We start from the raw sequence: 19380 nt of genomic DNA on the forward strand, positions 1-19380 counted from the left end.
CTGCCCCAGACCACTACCCTCATTTGTTCTGACCAACCTTGAGCATCTGGGTACCCACGTAGCCATCAACTGAAAAATGTGAAATTATAAGTCACTCCACCTCTCCCCAGAAGTAACACAAGGCCCCACCAAAACGCAACTGCCGGCATTTGAAGGGGCCTCAAGCAGGGGGGGAACAAGTTTTTCTTCATCAGTACCACCTCAGTAACCAAACGAAGTACAGAAGCAGGAACACTGTTTGCGAACATTTGCCCTTTAATTTGCATTTAAAATCAGTTTCTTTAAATATTTTAGTTACAAGTTCTGAACAGTGAAGACGTAGCTGCTGCAGGCACTCAGTACTGGCTCCCACCCCTCCCCCCACCCAATCCCCAGGCCTTGCCTCTTCGCTCAAGATACAAATGAACATTCCACACTAAGTAAATGGCTCCCGGTTGTCAAGGGTCAGCAGCCTCAGGCCTGGATGCAGTTGGATACATGATGAAGCCCAGTAACTTTCCCGACAAGATGTGTGCGTTTAACCATGCTCTGAAGAATTCCAGTGTCAGCGCCAGACACAAGGCAGTACCTCAGAGGTGACACTGGCCTTTTCTCCACTGTGTACGAGCTGGTTTCCACCACAATCCATCCTCCACCAGACCTGTGTTCTATAGAGGAAGAGCTGAGGCTCTGCTCCCAAAGGGCACTGACACAGGAGGGAACAGAATCGCCTCTGCAGCCCACAGGTTTATACCAACGGAATTTAAACGCTCAACACAATCTGAGCCAGTCCACAGGAAGTCACCTTCACGCCAGGAGCCATGCAAGCCCGAGGATGGGACACGCTCTGTCTCCCTGCCAAGAGGTGCTAGCATCTAAGTGAGAACAAGATGGTAGAAATGGTTCCTAGCAGCCTGGAAAGGTCAGCACAACCACAGCTGTGTGTGCTTGTGGCAAAATGGGTCTTCCTGGTGCAGAGTTATGACGGAGAGTGTGAGGGCAGGCCTGGGTTCAGATCCAGTCTTGTTTATAACACGACCTCAGAATCTGCCCTCTCCCACCTCAACGCTGCCTACTCCCCGGCTCTGCCCCTCCAGATCCCCCAGCATGTGCTTCCTGGAAGAGGTAGAAGAGGCAGCTTTTAGACAATGACAGCTGAGAATGCAGGTGCCATTTAAGCAGAGCAGCACCCCCTGGCCTGTGGTCAGTGCCTCCACACGGGTGGAACCGAGTGAGGACATGCGCAGCCAGGACAGAGGCTACTCCGAGCCTGGGAGGCAGAGCACCCTCCTAGGCATCTCTGGAGAACAGACGTTCAAAAGATAGAAACTTAATCACATGGTCCCCGGCAGGTTCCCTATAGTGTACTGGACAGGAAGAAAGTGAAATCATCTCTGTGGAGGGCTAATGGGAGGAAAGTAGGAATAATAACGAGCATCCATTAAGGCTCTCTCTCTCCCTCAAGTCTAAGGAAATCAGATATTTGTGTGTAGGAGAGGGTGCAGAGAGGGAGAGGGCCTGGCAGGAACGCCAGGAGAGACCTGCGACTGCTGGTTACAAAGTGCCCTGGTTTCCTTGCTTGAGGCCAACAGCATGTGCCTGTCACCAGGCTAACCTGGGGCCTGTGAGGGGACAGGGAGAAGACTGGTTTTCAGTTCCTGCATGGTTGATGTGTAGGGCACAAGGCTTCCTCCTAAAGGTCCAGTAGGAGGACTCTGGGATCCTCTACCGCTGCCTTGATTTTGCGGAGGAAAGTCACAGCCTCTCTGCCGTCGATCAGCCGGTGATCATACGTCAGGGCCACGTACATCATGGGCCGCACCTCCACCTACAGAGAAGAGAGGTCAACAGGTTTGTCTGCAGTGGGGCAGAGAAAGCCCTGATGAAGGGGGGAGATGACAAAGCACAGCCCACAGGTAAGTCCCTAGGTCCAGAAACTTTCCTACTTTGCTTTGTTCCTTCTAGATACAGTGTGTTCAAAGACCAAGCCAGACCTTGAGTGCAAAGCTCCCATACTCAAAAACAAAAAGCTTAACCCAAGAAAACAGGAGTCCCCTTACAACTGTCTTTAAATAAAAACCATCCTCTGCCCTCCTACTTGTCTGCCATCTACAAGGAAAAGTTCCTCTTCAATTTTGGCTACCTGCAATTTTTACTTTAAAGATATAATAATAATTTTTTTTTTAACTTCAGTTCAGTTCAGTTCAGTTCAGTCGCTCAGTTGTGTCCGACTCTTTGCGACACCATGAATCACAGCACGCTAGGCCTCCCTGTCCATCACCAACTCCCGGAGTTCACTCAAACATATGTCCATCGAGTCAGTGATGCCATCCAGCCATCTCATTCTCTGTCGTCCCCGTATCCTCCCACCCCCAATCCTTCCTAGCATCAGACTCTTTTCCAGTGAGTCAACTCGACGCATGAGGTGGCCAAAGTATTGGAGTTTCAGCTTTGGCATCAGTCCTTCCAATGAATACCCAGGATCCATTTCCTTTAGAATGGACTGGTTGGATCTCCTTGCAGTCCAAGGGACTCTCAAGAGTCTTCTCCAGCACCACAGTGGGTCCACAAATTCTCTGAAACTCTATGCAAGGTTGGGTATGTGAGCATTTTCAGCAGATATCTACAATTTTTGGAATTAGGGACTTCAAAAGGTTCTAAACACAGGGGTCCCATAAAACATTTTCCTACCAACGTATCTGTGGGGCCAGCTCAAGACCCTCTGACCTCATTCCCTGACTCTCAGAAAAGCTCTAAGCCTCATCACTACAACCGGGCAGGCTGATAGTGGTTCTGCACTGCTGTCCTCCACTTCCCAAGGCAAGGACCACGCCTTCAATGGTACCCCCACTCTCCCAGAGAAGGAAGCCTGTTGACTAGTCCCAGATGAAGGAGCAAGCTTTCTCAGCTCGATGGTGCTCAAACCTTAACATGCCTCAAAACCATCTGTACTCTCTGCTTCACTAGGTCTGGGAAGGGGCCAATAGTTTGCATTTCCAAGAAGTTCCCAGGTGCTGCTGTTCCACACACAATTTGAGAACCAATGCCTTAGCTATTAATTAGAAACGAAGAGATTCAACTTATGCCTGAAATTACAGCCAATCTTTAATGAGCATTTAGTTAAAACTTCCCTCACCTCATCATGAAGCTGCTGGGACATTAATGGTGATGGTTCCTACCTTGCCTCCCACGACCACTGGCCTATCAACGATGGCATGCATGCCCAGGATGGCAGACTGAGGGGGGTTGATGATGGGCGTTCCAAAGAGCGAGCCAAAAACACCTCCATTGCTGATGGTAAAAGTACCACCATCCATATCTTCAATGGCAAGTTCATTCTTCCGGGCCTAAAAACAGGTTTTATAATTGAAAGGTAATGTCAACCCAGCTTCCTCCACCTAAAGGAAGTCCAGAAGGCTCACATCTGAGATCAATGGTCCAAGTTCTAGCTTTAACTGAGATGCTTGTGACTCGTTACAGGTCGGAGGAAAGGACTCTGGGACCTGTCCTTTTCTGAGCAGATGTAACTGGATGAGAGATCTTCACTCACAAGAGCGCCACAAGCCCCACCAGAGCTGTCCTTCAGCTCTCACTTGTGACTGCCATTCTCAGGGGCCACATCCTCCTTTCACAACAAAGGGAGGCTCCAGCTCCCTGAGCACCGCTCACTGGCCCAGCCTCCCCAGGCTCTCTTCCCTGACCTGCCCCGCAGCTCACACACACCCTTCCATTTTACCTTCTCTCCCAGTTCACTGATGGTTCGCTCAATATCGGCATAATTCATCGTTTCCACATTCCTGATGACGGGAACCACCAGACCCTGATGACAGTAAAAAGCTCTTTTCAGATGTAAATTAATAGTACCCTTTATAGTTACAACTCTCTTGATTCAAGTCAAAGGTCTCCCTGCCCCCAGAGTATCTTAATTACTCAACATGATTAATGTAGTCTAAAATATTTAGACTTGCAAAAGATAAAAGAATGTGGTATGGTCAAAAACAGGTTTATTCTTCAAACAACTCCCTTCTAGAAAAACGAAAGTACAGGAAAAAGTCTCTCAAGAGGTCCGCTTCTTCAAATGGGTAAGAGTCAAAGATCAGAGCTCCCCACTTCTTGCTCCAACATACCCGAGGGGTGGCCACCGCAACGCTGATGTCAATATAATCCCTATACACCACCTCTTTGGTTGCATCGTCAATCACTATGAGAGAGAAAACACTCATTATATACAACTCCCCAGGCCGAGGCTAGTGAGGAAACATTTGCATTAATACAGTAAAAGTCCAAGAAGCTTCATACGGTGTGGACTGACCAGCCAGCACAAAAACCACTGCATTACAAGTGGCAGCCAGCACTCCTCTTACTCCCATGCGAACCAATCGTAACTTCTCCCAAGTGTCCTGACGAAGCGTGAGCACAGGAGCATCCATCTCCTCGGCAGCCCTGAGAAGGATCGGTACACAGGCTAACACAGGGTAAGTATGTGCCCAAGTTCTCGTTCACCAGCGCTACTCCAGCCCTCCCTCAGCTAATGGCAGGTTTAAAAGTGCCCCCCAGAAAGGGCAAGTTAATAAAGGAAGTGGAAGTGGGGGGATGTCGCCCATTCTGTTGCTCACTCGCAACGAGAAGCGAGGGAAACCTCTTTCCAGAAGACTCAGTAGGAAGCGGAGTGGTCTGTCTTTAATATGCTAGCCTGAGAGAGCAAACCAATAGCTAAGAATTTAGGTCTGGTGCTCATGAGAAAATACAGGCCTGAGAATCTTTTCCATAGGAATTCTATGTTGTTTTGTAGATAAGACACCCCAGAAAAGCATATAAAGTGAGAAAGAGGACAAGGGAACTCTGAGAAATGCCTACATGTATGGGCAGGCAGAAGAGATGGAGAGAGTCATCAGGAAGCATAAGAACGGAAGAAGTACAGAGGTTTCACATTTGGATGAAACAAAGCTCTTTCCCTACCTGAGGGCACACCACTTGGCGGAAGGGATTAGGACTTCTGTTTCTAGACCTTTCAGGACCCTGCACTGCTGAGGGTTGCAAAAGTGCCCAACGTCCTCTCTCTAATATTCCAAGGACACAGAGAACTGTCTCAGTGGAGGAGAGAACTGCTTGTTAGGTCAACATTTCAGTGATGTAGGTGAGCAAAAATAAGGAAAATGAGCACCAAGCCCACAAAAGAGGGCCAAGCCCAAGGTCTTCCAGTGAAGTCCACTGACCAGAAACCAAAGGTCGCCCTGGAGAGACGCCAAGCATAGAAGTCAGGTCCCAAGATAACAGGGCTTGTGGGAGGGTGGGCACCAGCTACAACATGAGTTTCCACACCGACATGAGAAGCTTGGAGAAATGGACTGGCTCAGAACTGCCTGTCGCCAGAACAGCTGCCAAGCTCTGCACTGGGAAGGGAACCTGTTCTGTTCAGCTGGTGGGAAGGAAGCACTCATGGTGCCCATTCAGGAAGATCAGTCCAGAAATCCCTAGGAAACTCAAGTTCTCACACATCTGAAATAAGAAGCCTCAGTCAGAGGACCATCGTCTTTGTGTCTTGAGTGTGGGGGAGCATTCCTGTATTTACACACATACCACCAGGACCTCTGTTGATTCTGGCCACCACAGACTCACCTGCATTTACTACAGGCTGCTCCTGCAAGGCAAAGGCTGAGGCCTTCACAAACGCCGACATGAAGCCTAGTTTGAGGTTATGTTTCTTCAGAAAAGCATCTTTGTGCCGAGCCCGCATCTCCTGGATGTTACTGCAAGAACATATTACAAAACAAACTGACCACAAAAGAAGCCTCAAATTCTGACTTTCACACTGGTTTCTAACTCCAGGTATACATCTGGGTAAAGTTTTCCCTTACTCTGGACCATCTGTCTAAGTTCAAGTTTTGAAATAGTCCACTAGAGGTTAACACAATTATCTCATTCCTTTAAAAACCTGGATCCAAACGAATCAGATCCACTCTGTGTAAGGGCATTTTCATGCTCCAGAAGTCAGAGATTTTGTGACAGACAAAATGAATGAGTTCATACAGCGCATCAACAGCCTCACCCTGGATGAGAAAGTGACTTCTAGATACACTGAATTCATGAGCTATCTACCCTAAAAATAGTTTTTTTTTTTTTTTCTTAAAAGCATAAAGTCCACAAAATAAGCACCATTTGTTTTATTAAACAGGATTTCCTGGTGGTTCAGATGGTAAAGAATCTGCCTGCAATTCAGGAGACCCAAGTTCGATCCTTCAGTTGAGAAGATCCCCTGGATAAAGGCATGACAACCCACTCCAGTATCCTTGCCTGGAGAAGTCCATGGACAGAGGAGACTGGTGAGCTACAGTCCGTGGGGTCACAAAGAGTTTGCGATGTGACTGAGCGACTTTTTCATTAAATATTTCTTGTTTGACTTATTTTCAAAATACCACCAAACCTGATTATGACTTCCCTGTGACATTCCTAACAAATGAAAAAAAAAAAAACAAAAACCCAAACCACACAGGTGCACAGGTTTCGTGTGAGCAAAAGCAGTCTTGACTACCTATGGATGGATACAATCCAGTGTTGTGTTAGGCCCATGAGGAAGTCAGTATATTCATGCGTCTCCCCAGAGAGAGCAGTTCCATCTGCTTGGTTCCTTCAAATGGGCACTAACACCCACCACACATGGTAGTCAATGCAAGGCACCAACACATAAAGATAATACACAGTTCTTGCCCTTAAAATTAATTTAATGGACATAGTTTCCTTGGTATTTAGAAAAGTGACCATGTGTGGACCTACGCTTCTTAAAGTATAAGCAGCAAGGCTACTGGGAAACCTTTGCAGTGTGACCAATCTTTGTTCTTTTGGGGCTGATTTTTCACAAACACACAATACATGAACTAGAGTTAGCGGGAAATGGCTTTCCCATCATTTTGCTGCAGAAATCTCCGTATTTATGGGAAGACAGTTCCGTGATGGAAATTGAATTTATCTCGGGCCCAAATGCTCAGTTTTCTCTTTCTCCCTATAATGGCTTAATCTGACATTAGCACGAAAGATAAGATGGTATAACTTCAACTCCCCTCTTTAAACCTCTTGTTTTTTAAAACGGAAGTGTTCCTAGGGGGACTGATTGGGTTTAAAATATTTGTTTTCCTGAGTCTAACTACATTTAGTGCTAGGATTACCAACCTAAAGACATTACTGGTTCCCAAGACACAAGAGCTGCAGAAGAGGGAAAGAGAAGCGATAAACATCTCTGCTCTCAAAACTGCCCAAATGCTATTGTCTGGTCATTAAGTAGTTTCTATTTCAGAGTTCTGTCCTTGGAGGCAGAGGCTGGGACAACAGGGGAGAGGAGGAGGTCTCAGAAAGGCCCCTCATGGGTTAGCTGATCAGCACAAGACCCAAAGGGCACTCAATCTAAACCAGATTACTGACTGCAGAGGGACCCCAGGCCATCATTAAGTGACACCTCGATTAGCTGCTGAAAGGAGATCCAACTACTGTACTTACTTTCCAATCAAAGCTATTGCGCCAACTCCATCTTTCAAGGCCACAAATATTTACATGTTTTGTCTGAAGGAATTGGATAGAATTTCAAAATCCAATTCAATTTGTGTACAATTTGGCCCTAATGCACTGAAACATAAGCCGCAGCCTTTGTGATTCATTAGTCAAGGTCCTTCCCTACATCCTATGGATACAAGAGAAATCTTTGGCTTGGATGATATCCAGTCTTTTGGGGAAGCTTCACAACAGAATGGATGACATCCAGTGAAATGGACCACAGAACCCTACTCTGTAAACAATGCTACAGCATGCTGTCACTAAACCATCTCCCTCTCTACACTTTTCAGACCCTTTCCAAAGGAAACCATTTATGCTAGTGAAATGCAGATTAGCAGACTAAGTACTTGGGATAAAAAGAAGCAAAGAGATGACCTGAAGACTTGATGAGTTTACTTCCTGTATTAGACATGGACTCTAACCCTGGCCCTTAAAACACTCTGAAATACGGATCCAACTTTCTCTACCTCTCCTTCCTACACATCTTCCTCACAGAGACTGTTTCTCAGGTGTGTCCTCTACTTTCCTATCTGCCAGGTCCACATTGTTCATCTTCTGGAATGACCTTCCTCCATTACGTCAAAATGTGAATCGTTAAGGCCCCTTAAAGATCTTCTTCTCCAGGAAGCCTTTCCTGACTCCTACCTCCACCTCAAAAACAAACGATCTCATTCTCTTCTCCACCTCACACTTTTTGTATTTTTCTGATACTTGGTTTTCTAGATTTTATTTTGCATTTATCCAACAAGATGGTAGCTCCAGGCTAAGGGTCCTTTATCACTCATCTTTGCATCCCACCAAAATACAGTGTAACATCTTGTGCACAGTAAGATAAGCACTCAAAAACTGTCTGTTGACTTTAACTACATTCTCTTCCCTATACCTGTAAACAAAGTCTTGAAGAAGAAAAGTGAGTCAACAATTAGCTCACTATAGAAATGGGCTTACTGAATCAGCCCCTTTGGTTAATACTCTGAGGTTTTTTTCTTTAAAAGCAAAACTTGCTTCCCGTTTCATTATCGAAGTTGAGAAAGGTGAAAGATATGAAAAGCCTATGCCTTTCTACTCACTCAATCCTGAGTCGCTGAGGAACACACATAAGGAGCAGTCACAGTGAGAAGGAAGCAGGGAATGGCCCTCTGACTCTGGGCATGCTGTCAAATGATTCTCCATCCTGAAGGGGAGCCTTGTTGGCCTGGCTCCCCTATCTCTACTTGTTAACAGTGGTCATTAGAGTTTAAGACTATTACCAGCCTCGTTTATCAGAAATCACAAGATTCAGGTATAAATTTACAAGGCTAAGTTTTTTAAGTCACAGAGGAGGAAGGCATAGTATTAGGAAAGTCAATCAGAGAATGAAACCAGTGGGTCACTCTGTATAAGGCAAGAAACAGTGCAAAGAAGTACTTCTTTCCTATTAAGTTAGTTTTGGGCAAGTTCAAGTGTTGTGCAAGAAAAAGAGCACAGGGAGAAGGAGGACTAGAGCGCTCACTCACCTCATGTCAATCTCGTTGAAAGTGGTGAGCATCGCGCAGGTGTTCTGAGCCTCCTTCAGACGCTGAGCGATGCGCTGCCGCATCCTGTTCATTTTCTCCTGAAAGGGAGAGTGGGACAAGTATTGCCAACCTGGTGTCTTTGGGCCTAACCCTCCCACTTAGTCTGCAGGAGCACTGGGCTGGCTAGGAGGGGATAATGAAGGACTGTAGTATCTAAATACAGGAAGGGATCCAGGCTTCCTCTTTCCTGCGGTGGACTGCTCCTCTGAGCAAGAACAAGGAAACACAGACAAAAACTACTCACTCAGATGTGCCCTGAAGTCTGATGAAGAACAAAGGCCCAGGAAATGGTTTGGTTTATAAACCAAAACCAATTTATGGAAGGGAAGAGTGTGGTGTAGGGGTAGCCAGCCCAAGAGTCATTACAGACAAGGCCAACTTCTGGTGATAAAGACTTGCATGAGAATAGCTACTTGCGGAATGGAAACTCAGAAACAACACATTTTCCAGGCTATTGTATTTTTAGGAGGTATTCTCAGGTAGAGGAACCCACACTCTTGACCATACTTCCTTGAGGTTTTATGTCTGCCCCTGACTGCCACTAGGCAGCCCTCAGCTAAGCATCCCGGAAGAACAGGAATAGAGCTCACTAACCCACCTCTCTGAAGTGTGGGAGGGAGGAGAAGCGTTACTAGGCTACCATCCCCTGCATATACCTTTCTTACCCACAGCACTTCAGTGGTAGCAGGACAGAGTTGGAAAAAACCAATGGACAAGTGTTCAGAAGACCTCCAGTTCTAGTCTTATCATTTGACAGTCATGTGAACGAACAAGTCACTTCCTAAACTGAATTTCCTTGCCAGGCCAAGGGAATCAGCTGCTGGCCACTCAAAGGCAGGCAGAGCATACCCGTATTTTATTAATCTCAACACTGCTCCTCGGCTTCTTTCTTGGAAGTGGTCCTTAGAGGCTTACCCGATGTTCTGAACGCAGACCTATACCAGCTCCTGCCTCAGCTCTCAGAGGGGCAGCGGTGGGTTTTACAGCAGACACTGTAAATGAAGAGAGGGTACACTGCATCAGAAAATGCGAAACATTTACTTGAGTATATGCCCGTGCTTTCACACTGCACTTGTCACTTAATCTTCAAGGTATGCTGAGATATATTAGTATTATCCCTACTTCACAAATGAACAATCTGGTCAGAGAAGTTAAATAGTCTAAGGTCACACAGCTATATACAGAAAGCTGGGATGCAAACTCAGGTCTTCTAATACAAAGTCTAGAGTTTCTTCTACAACGCAGCCAATGAAGCCTGTCCAGAGCCATAATTAGTCTTAGACTTTGCCCTCTGAGGGAACGTGGCATTAGATGAGATGGTCTCCCGTAGAAAGACACGTGGGAGGCAGAGGCTTACCTGGTTTGCTAGTGAGCGGCTGTGAGGGTGAGGGCACAGGTGGCATCTGGGTGGGTATAGGTGCTGCAGGGGGAGGAGGAACGGCAGACACTGCAGGTTCTGTTTTTGGGGCTGCGGCAGCAGGGGCTGCAGCTGGCTTGGCCTTAGCAGGAGCAGCTGGAAAACAAGAAAAGCAGATGCCATTGGCACTATGTGGAATGGAAAGCAACCAAACTGCAGATACTAAGTAGAATTTAGCAGCAAAAGCTCTCTCTCCTCAATTAACAAATGCTTCCTGAGTACCTGCTATACATGTAAGGCTATGAGATACACAGAGTGATTTAAGGCACTGTTCTTTCCCCAGGACTCCGAGACGTCCTACATTAGATAACTGGCTGGATTCAGCTGCCTTCTTGACAGCATATATATCTATCAGTCATCAAATTCAGCCAGTACTTTCAAAGCACCTAAGTCAATGGTAATAGGCTTCAAAGCAAAAGAACCCGGCAATTTAAGATGTTGAAACACACACATAAAAGCAACAACTTTCCAGTTACAGTAGTACTGATTGTCCCCTATGTCTCCTATTTTAACATCACATGTGGAAGAACTCTCTTAACTATTAAAAAATAAATGCTTAAATAATCAAGGACACATTTAGACTTAAGAGTTCAAAGCATTTTATCTAGAATAACTCTCAGAAACCAATGAGGTGGTCAAGCAATGAAATTCACAACTTTAAATATTTTTTTATTTTACCCATTTAGATATCACCATCTGGGTTTATATTTAAATCAGAAGAAAATCCCCTTAAGGAATGGTCAGAAGATGAAACTGTCCAACTAGAAGAATCAATCTTATTCCCTTGTCTTCTACTGTATGTTCTTTCCATTCTGGGCTTCTGATCTTATCCTGATCGAACATAACGATGCCATCTACCATCTTTCTGCTTAACTATCTTAACCATGAAACAGACTTTAGTAGTTACTAAATTCTTAGCATTTAACTAAGAATCAAAAGTTTTCTTTCCTAATTTCTAATATACTGACTATAAGATCCAATATAAATTCATTTCCTTATTTCTCATTTCTTCCCAAGAAAAATTCAACCCTCCCTAAAAAATGTTGTGACAGAATAGATGTGAAAAAACTACTCCAAAATTCTCCATAATAGACATGATGAAACACTGCTTCTTCTCACTTTAGAATAGTGGCTCCCAGCCCTGGCTATGTATCAGAATCACCTGGAGAGTGTTAAAGACAGTAACAAAACCTATGATAGATAACCAGGATCTGAAAACCCCAGATTTAATATATCAGAATCCCTTGGCCTCAGAATCTGGGCATTTGTATTATTTTTAAAGTCCCCATGTGACTCTGCTGCCAGGGTGGGGGGAAGGGACGAGAAAAAAAACACTCTCTCTAGAATCTTCTTCCTTCCTATTTAAGAAAAGGTCCAGCACCAAAATGAACACTATTGTGAGGTTTATTTTCTTAATACGCTTTTCTTCTAAAACTTGACATTTAAAGTTCACACTATATATACATATCTCCTCTTACTGCCTCACTAAAGGCAGAGGGAGTGCAAAACGGTATTTGATGTATCAAGGAATTAGTATATTATGCTCAGCCCCAATTCCAAGGGGGAACACTGGAGACCTTGACAACCAGGAGAACTTCTTTACCGCCAGTTTTCCTGAGTGTGAAAAGAGGAGTGCCTCCTTCTACTTTTCCCCCATCAGGTACCAAAAGAGCTTCAATCACGCCATTTGCTGGTGATGGAACCTGCACAGAGGTCTTCAAAAGGAAGACAGATGGAGAAAGAGTCCAAATTTTTACTCAGCATTAGAAAATTAATTGTACAGAATCTCAAATGAGTCACAAGAGTTGCAACACAGATATACAAGACTCTGCATAAACATCAAGGCCACACTTTCAGAATAAGAGCAATCAATGCTACTGTGAAGATTCACCTTGTCTGTCCTCTCAGAAACATTAAAGCAAGATTCAGTTAGTGTGTTTCCAAGTGATACATAAAAAACAACTGGAAACAGTTCATGTATACACACAAAAAAGCTATAAAACTAAAGCAACCAGTACATACACCTAGGACAATCTAAAATTAAACTTTAAATGCTTTTTTTTCTTTTTACTGAGCTAGTCCAACCATTTTACAACTGAGGCAGCTAACAATTATCTTCAAACAACAACTAAGTCCCTGTTCCTTTCATTAGGTTAAGACACCAAGGGGACACCATGAAAAGACGGCACTAACAGGGCAAGTCTACCTTGTCAGTTTCAATCTCACAAACCACTTCATCTTCTGCCACTGTGTCTCCGACAGCTGAAAAGACAGTCAAAGGTTACCTGTTAGGGGTGAGCAGTGGGTAACAAGAAAAGTAGCCATAAAATCCCCTTTGGCAGGTGTTATAGGACCCCTTTCCTACAGGCCAGGGGAAAGTACACTGCATGTAAAGAAAAGGGTGGAGCCACAGGTTCCACTGATTATCATGGAGGTGAGGGGAGTAAAGGGGACTTTTCAAAAGTATTTAAGCTTAAGAAGTGAGAAAGCAGTGAATCTTACCTTTCTCCCACCTGACATCTCCCTCTGTGACAGATTCTGCAAAGGCTGGGGTTTTGACTGTAATCACATCATCCTCTAGGGAAAAAGAGGGGGGGGGAAATGACACAGTCCATATTTCTCCTTTTTTTTTCTGCCATTAAATTCAGTCAATTGCTATTCTTCTCATTAAAATTCCATTCCCAAGAATGCAGGGAGCTGAAGGTACTTACTGCACACAGCTGTAGTTCTAAAGAAGCGAACGCTGAAGATATTACTGCTGTTAATGCTACAAAACAAACATAAAAGTAAACTCCTTTAACAGGTGAATCACTCATGTTTTAGTCTAGATAAGGCATGACAAATCACCTTCCCTTTATTTTTAATTAATTTTTATTGGAGTATAGTTTATATATGATGTTGTGTTAGTTTCTGCTGTACAGATTCTTTTGCCTTCTTTAAACCAGTGATTCTTGACTAGGAGCGCCCATCACTGTTACCTGGGGAACCTTTTCAAAGCATACCTGTCTAAGCCCCATTCCCAGAGACCCTGACTCAGCAAGTCTAGAGTAAAGCCTGGACTACTTGGGTGCCTCAAGCAGTGAGGCCCTTGGGTGAAGTGAAATGTGCTCCAGTGAAATGCCAGCTCTTCCAGAACAGACTTACGTTTGCATCTTTGAAGAAAAAGACATTTACAATGCAAAAAGAACATTTACAATGGGACTATACCATACAATACAAAAGGAATAATTTTATAACCTGCTTTTTCTCACTTATAGAACGAACATATAACACAGCATAGCCTAACCAATCCATTGTTGTCTGACCATTCTGAGAAACACGGGTACACTAGGAGTTCAGTACAGATTCCTAGAAATGGGATTGCTAGATCAAAAGGTACACACAGTTCAAAGACTTATGAATGCCAAATTGCCATTGTAATGCACAGTGAAGAAGGAGCAATCTGCTGACCCTTCATTTTGAAGATTCCACCTATAGAGAAAAATAGCTTGACAGCTGCTCAACAGGAAACTAAAGAGCGTCCTCTTATTACCACCCTGAAAATACTTGGAATGCAAAGTAGCATTAAGCAACGTTCATAAGCAGAAGTTAATCTGAAACACACATGGGTGGCCTCTCTCCAAATTTTGCATTATGCAATAGTAGCATTCATTCCCTCTACATTAGTCAAAGTCCCAGGACTTAAATGACTAGTCTCTTGCTTTTACTGTTTCTAAAATGCGTAACTATGCAACCAAAAGGATGTTCTTAATCTCCACAATAAATGTAACCTCCAGTCCTTCAGCTTCACTTGTATCCAACCAGAATATTTAGAAGCACCCTCTATCTATTCCCATAAAAAGAGGATTCCAGCTCCACTTTCATTATAATCTGAACACCTTGTCCTGACAGACTCCTGATCCAATACTTCACATGGGGCTGAAGCTCAGGCTCATATCATAAATTAAATCAAGGTTAGGTCGAGGGACTCAATATAACCAGCTTGATTACTAGGCTTGAAAGACAGGAAAGAAAGCAGATGGTCAAACTGGTGTCTTCAATACCCCGGGTCCACATATCTGTGCTCCCCAGTGATACTTACACAGTCTTCCTGCTGTCAGGGTAACCTGGTCCCTGACATAAGGAGATCCCTGCAAGAAACAAAACAACTCTTAACCAACAACTCTTTATCTCATACAGGATACCTGCTGGGAATGGAGAAGGAGTTGTTTAGCCCCTAACTCTGAGATAGAGCAGGTCCAACAGCAGGCAATAATATAATCTGTATCACACAGAGTCCTGCCTCTTCAACTTTTCCACCATAGTAATCATAATGGCAGAAAACAACAGGTATGTGCGACTGCGGGGAAAGGGTTTGAGGAAGAAAGGGGAGAATTCTATAATCTTATTTATCTCAAAATTCACAAACTTTCATTATCCCTGTAAGTTTTCATGATAGAATGCCTCTACTTCCCAAGTTTTCAAAAACAATTGAAGCCTGAAAGAGACACATGATAGCTTTCCTGTAACTACACACAGCCTAGAGAAGCAGTGGAACGTTTGGTCCGAGTCTGTTTCCCTGGTTACTTAAAATGCACTAAGCTGGAAGTTTTGTTGCCTGAATCCCAACAGCAAAGACTAGGCTACTTCAGGCCCAAGGTCTTCAGCTTGCTCAAGCAAACTATTACACCTCCTTTCCGTTTATTGCCTTCCCACTGTTGCTGAGAGCTTCCATTCTGGCCACACGTAACAAGGTGAGAGCTTCTTTCTGCCCCACCAATTGTCCTTATTACAAATAACCGCACTGCCACAACAGACAACTAATTATCTGCTTCACCTGATTATATTCTTTCATGTGTCTTGTTTTTTCAGATCAAAAACAACTCTTTCTGAACATGGGCACAGGAAATACCAATTGGAAGACAATTCTCTCTTGTCCCAGCTTCCCACAAACATCCTCAAGGTTTTTCAGTCAAGTAAGTCACCTCTTTATGTCCAATAGCCAACGACTATAGTACAAATCCCAAACACAGCACGTATATGAGCTTGCAGCTAGCAAGCAGCCCATACTGATTTTGGAAATCTAAGTCCACTTTAGAGCTTATCCTACAGCAAGTTTCATCTGTACAGTGCTTTTGAATGTATAAAAAGCTTTCACATAATGACCTCATTTTGATTTTCATCTCACACTCCCTGAAGTGGAATGACCACTGCCATTATTCTCATTTCATATATAAGTAGGGCTTTTGAAGGTTAAGTGGCTAGCCCAAGGAGAAGCCCTGAACCACAACACAGAAGGCAAGAACAAGGCTCTTCCCATTATCCTGCCAGTCTATAAAATGGAGAAGATGTTTACTGACATTTTTCAAAATTCCAAGTTAAAGAGTTTATTACTGAGAGTCCCCTATGAGCTAACACTGTGCTACATGCTTATGATCTCATGCCTCTAAGGATAAAGTCCAAAACTTTACACATTCCTGTCCAGCCCTTCCAGACAAACTTTTCTTCCATTTCTATGACCGGTCATGTCTCTTCCTGTCTGAAAACTTTGCATAAGCAATTCCCTTTGCCTAGAACATCATTCTCTTGGCCAACTCCTATATATTCTTCAAGACTTGGCATAAATGTCACTTCTCTGGGGAAGCCTTTACTGATAGTGCCATCTCACTCTCCACCTTCCCAAGCCTGGCTATATCACCCCACCCTCTACTTCTCTTTCACAGTAATCACAATGTAATTATGTACTTATGTTATTAAGGGTACTTATGTACCCTCCTGGAGAGTAGAGACCACCTCTATCCCTGCCACCTAGCATAGTGTCTTGCATGTAGTGAGAATTCAACAAATAATCTATTCGTTATGAGTAGATGATAATATGATGGGTTAGGAGTTCAGGCTGAGGAGCAGACCCGGCTTGACCAATAGTTGGCAGAGTGATCTTGGTCAAGGCACTTAACTTCTCTTAGCCTTGAGTCATACATTTGTAAAATAGAAAACATATTTTACTGTTTCTTGATGAGTAAGTGAAAAAATGCACAGAAAGCACTCAGAATACTTGGCTCACAGAATGCCCATAAGAAAATCAACTCATTCAATGGATATTTATGCCAGGCATATAAAAAACGACTGGGATTAAAAACCTGAATTCTTTCCACTCGTCTCTCTGCCATCTTCTATCTCATGCCACTCTCTCCCTCAATCAAAACGCTCTGGCCAAATCACCTCTTTCGCTAGTTCCAAAATACTGACAAGCACTTTCCTTCCTCAAGGACTTTATACATGTCATTCCCTTTTCTTCTGCTCTTCATCTGGATGGCCCCTGTCACATCCTCGAGGTCACAGCTTCAGTGTCCAGCTTCATTTGTTTCCTTTTCAGCATTCATGATAGTCCATTTGTTGAGCAATTTACATATTGTCTTTCCCTAACTAGGTTGTAAGCTCCCAGAGGGTGAGAAACCCACCCCTCCCCCTTCACTGCTGCATCCCTTGCGAGTGCCTAGCAGCAGAGGCGCCCGACACCGAGTAGATACTGAGTAACTATGTGCTAAATGAACGAACGGCAGCTGATACTAAATAGCATTTGGGGTGGCTTCCAGTGGCTAGGACTCGGCACTTCCAATCAATGCGGGGAGAGGGGGGAGGATGCGGGGAGCGATCCCCGTTCCATCCCTGCTCGGGGAACTAGATTCCCAAGTGCCTCAACTAATACCTAGTGCAGCCAAATAAATCAATTTTTAAAAATATATATAAGTCTTTTGTTTCGCTCCTCTCTCTCTCTGAACACGAGGCTGAGAAACACAGGCACCCGATTTCCTCACACGCGGCTCTGCCCAGGAGGAGGAGAGAGCATTTTTAGGGGACGGCAAAAGGGCAGAACTTACCAGGCAGGGAACGTCTCCCTAGAGGGCAGTTCCCCTGTTGAGAAAGAAGACGTCGGTCACCCGAGACGAAAAGTGAGGGAAGAAACAGCTTTTTCAAGTACAGACTTAAAGCTGCCCCCGGGACTGGTGACAGGTGAACCTCGGGCCTCCTCCCGTAGGCAAAGGCAACAGCAACAACGCGGGCGGGACGCCGGGCCTGCCAGACTATCTCAACCTTCCACCACGGGAGTGATAACCCACTGGCTTTTTAACAGAGAAGAAAAGAGCCCCCGGATCCAGTCGGAGGCTTCGCGGCGCCTCTCCCCCGAGCTCTAATAGAGTCTGGTGTCCGGGCGGGCGCGGCTCTGGGCGGCTTCTCCGCCCGCGCGGACTGAGGGTGGGGTCCCGCAGGGGCCGCGGCACCCGCGCCCGCGGGAAAGGCGCCCGGCCGCTAGGCTCCACGAGACGGCCCCGGAGGCGACAGCGGCTCCGGGCCGCCCAGCCCCGCGGCGGCGGCCTCCGCGTCCCGGTGCCCTTGGTGCCCGGCCTGGCCGGCGCGCCACGCCCCTTGTCGTCCCCACGCCACCCCCGTCTGCCTGCCGGCGACTTTCTCACCCGCCGGGGGTCCCGGCCCGGTCGGACCGTACCTTCTGGAAGGCGGAGAGGGAGCGGCTGAACGCCCGGGACGCGCAGCGGGACCGGGACAGCATCACGACGGCGGAGCCGAGGGCGGGCGGACACCGGATATCGGGCCCGGCAGCAACCGGAAGCGGGGCGGGCCGCGGCACCCGCTGCGCGGGGAGGGGGGCGGATGGGTGTCCGGACCGAACCACTGGCGGCGGCACGGGGGGGAGGGCGCTGCGGCTCAGGCCGGGTTCCCGAAGGCTCCCGAGACCGTCCGGCGACAGATCGCCCCCGCCCCGGGGTCCCGCCCTCCCCGTATCTCTCCGCGGAGCGTTCGGATAAACTCGGCGCCCATCTCCCTTGGGACCCCCCCACCCAGGACACCGCGCCATTCCTCCCCCGCATTCCCGGGGGGCAGAAGGCGGAAGGCGGCGTGGGCTTCTTCGGACTCGGACCTTGGCTGACGTGCCTGTGCGATCTTACACTTTGTGTGGCCTTGGGCAGGTGACTTTGCTTCCTTAAGCCTCAGGTTCCTCAAAGATTGAAGGGGGAAAAAAAAATCACTTCGCTCGCTCCCTAACCCCGGAACAAAGAAACGGAGCACCGAGGAACCTCGAAAGGGCTCCCGTTGCCCTTTAACTGACCTGAAGATGTTCACCAGGCCGCCCTCTGCATCCTTATTTGTCCTGCTCAAACTCCCTCGAGCCGAGCTGGTTGTTCCCCATACCTCTCGCGCGTTTTGGAGGCTGTTCATTTGTCATTCTACCCCAGAATATAAACTCCATGAGATTAGGAACCTGGTCTATCTTGTTCACTTCCTGTATCTCCGGCCATTTATTAAAATTACAGTTTTTGTTGAAATATTATTGATTTGTAGCACTGTACACGGAGAAGGCAATGGCAGCCCACTCCAGTACTCTTGCCTGGAAAGTCCCATGGGTGGAGGAGCCTGGTAGGCTGCAGTCCATGGGGTCGCGAAGAGTAGGACACGACTGAGCGACTTCACTTTCACTTTTCACTGTCATGCATTGGAGAAGGAAATGGCAATCCACTACAGTGTTCTTGCCTGGAGAATCCCAGGGAAGGCAGAGCCTGGTGGGCTACGGTCTATGGGGTCGCACAGAGTCGGACACGACTGAAGCGACGCAGCAACAGCACTGTATAAATTTAAAATAGTGTAATTTGATTTATGCATCTCATGAAGTGATTACCACAAAAGGCTTAGGGAGCATCATCTCAGCATTCAAAAAACTAAGATCTAGGCAATCCATTCCCATCACGTCATGGCAAATAGATGAGGAAAAGATGGAAACCGTGACAGACATAATAAAGTCTCCAAAGTCGCTGCAGCCATGAAATTAAAAGACACTTGCTCCTTGGAAGAAAAGCGCTGACAAACCTAGACAGCGTATTGAAAAGC

The 19380-nt window shown here is 45.9% G+C and overlaps 1 protein-coding gene across 1 annotated transcript; it reads right to left on the reverse strand.

The window, feature by feature from the left end:
• Nucleotides 1-263: 263 nt before the first annotated feature.
• DLST (dihydrolipoamide S-succinyltransferase) lies at nucleotides 264-18108 on the reverse strand. Its single transcript, XM_055435807.2, has 15 exons — nucleotides 17984-18108; nucleotides 17358-17391; nucleotides 14579-14627; nucleotides 13209-13264; nucleotides 13000-13074; nucleotides 12704-12759; nucleotides 12101-12212; nucleotides 10438-10593; nucleotides 9996-10072; nucleotides 9021-9118; nucleotides 5599-5729; nucleotides 4107-4180; nucleotides 3716-3799; nucleotides 3159-3326; nucleotides 264-1807 (listed from the first exon to the last, which is right to left on the reverse strand). Exons 1-15 carry the CDS (start codon nucleotides 18044-18046, stop codon nucleotides 1673-1675), a joined length of 1368 nt encoding a protein of 455 aa, XP_055291782.1. The 5' UTR covers nucleotides 18047-18108; the 3' UTR covers nucleotides 264-1672.
• Nucleotides 18109-19380: the final 1272 nt, after the last annotated feature.

This window comes from Moschus berezovskii, chromosome 9 (genome assembly GCF_049115385.1).
Source record: "Moschus berezovskii isolate FMDL1 chromosome 9, NW_MosBer_1.0, whole genome shotgun sequence".
NCBI lineage: Eukaryota > Metazoa > Chordata > Mammalia > Artiodactyla > Moschidae > Moschus > Moschus berezovskii.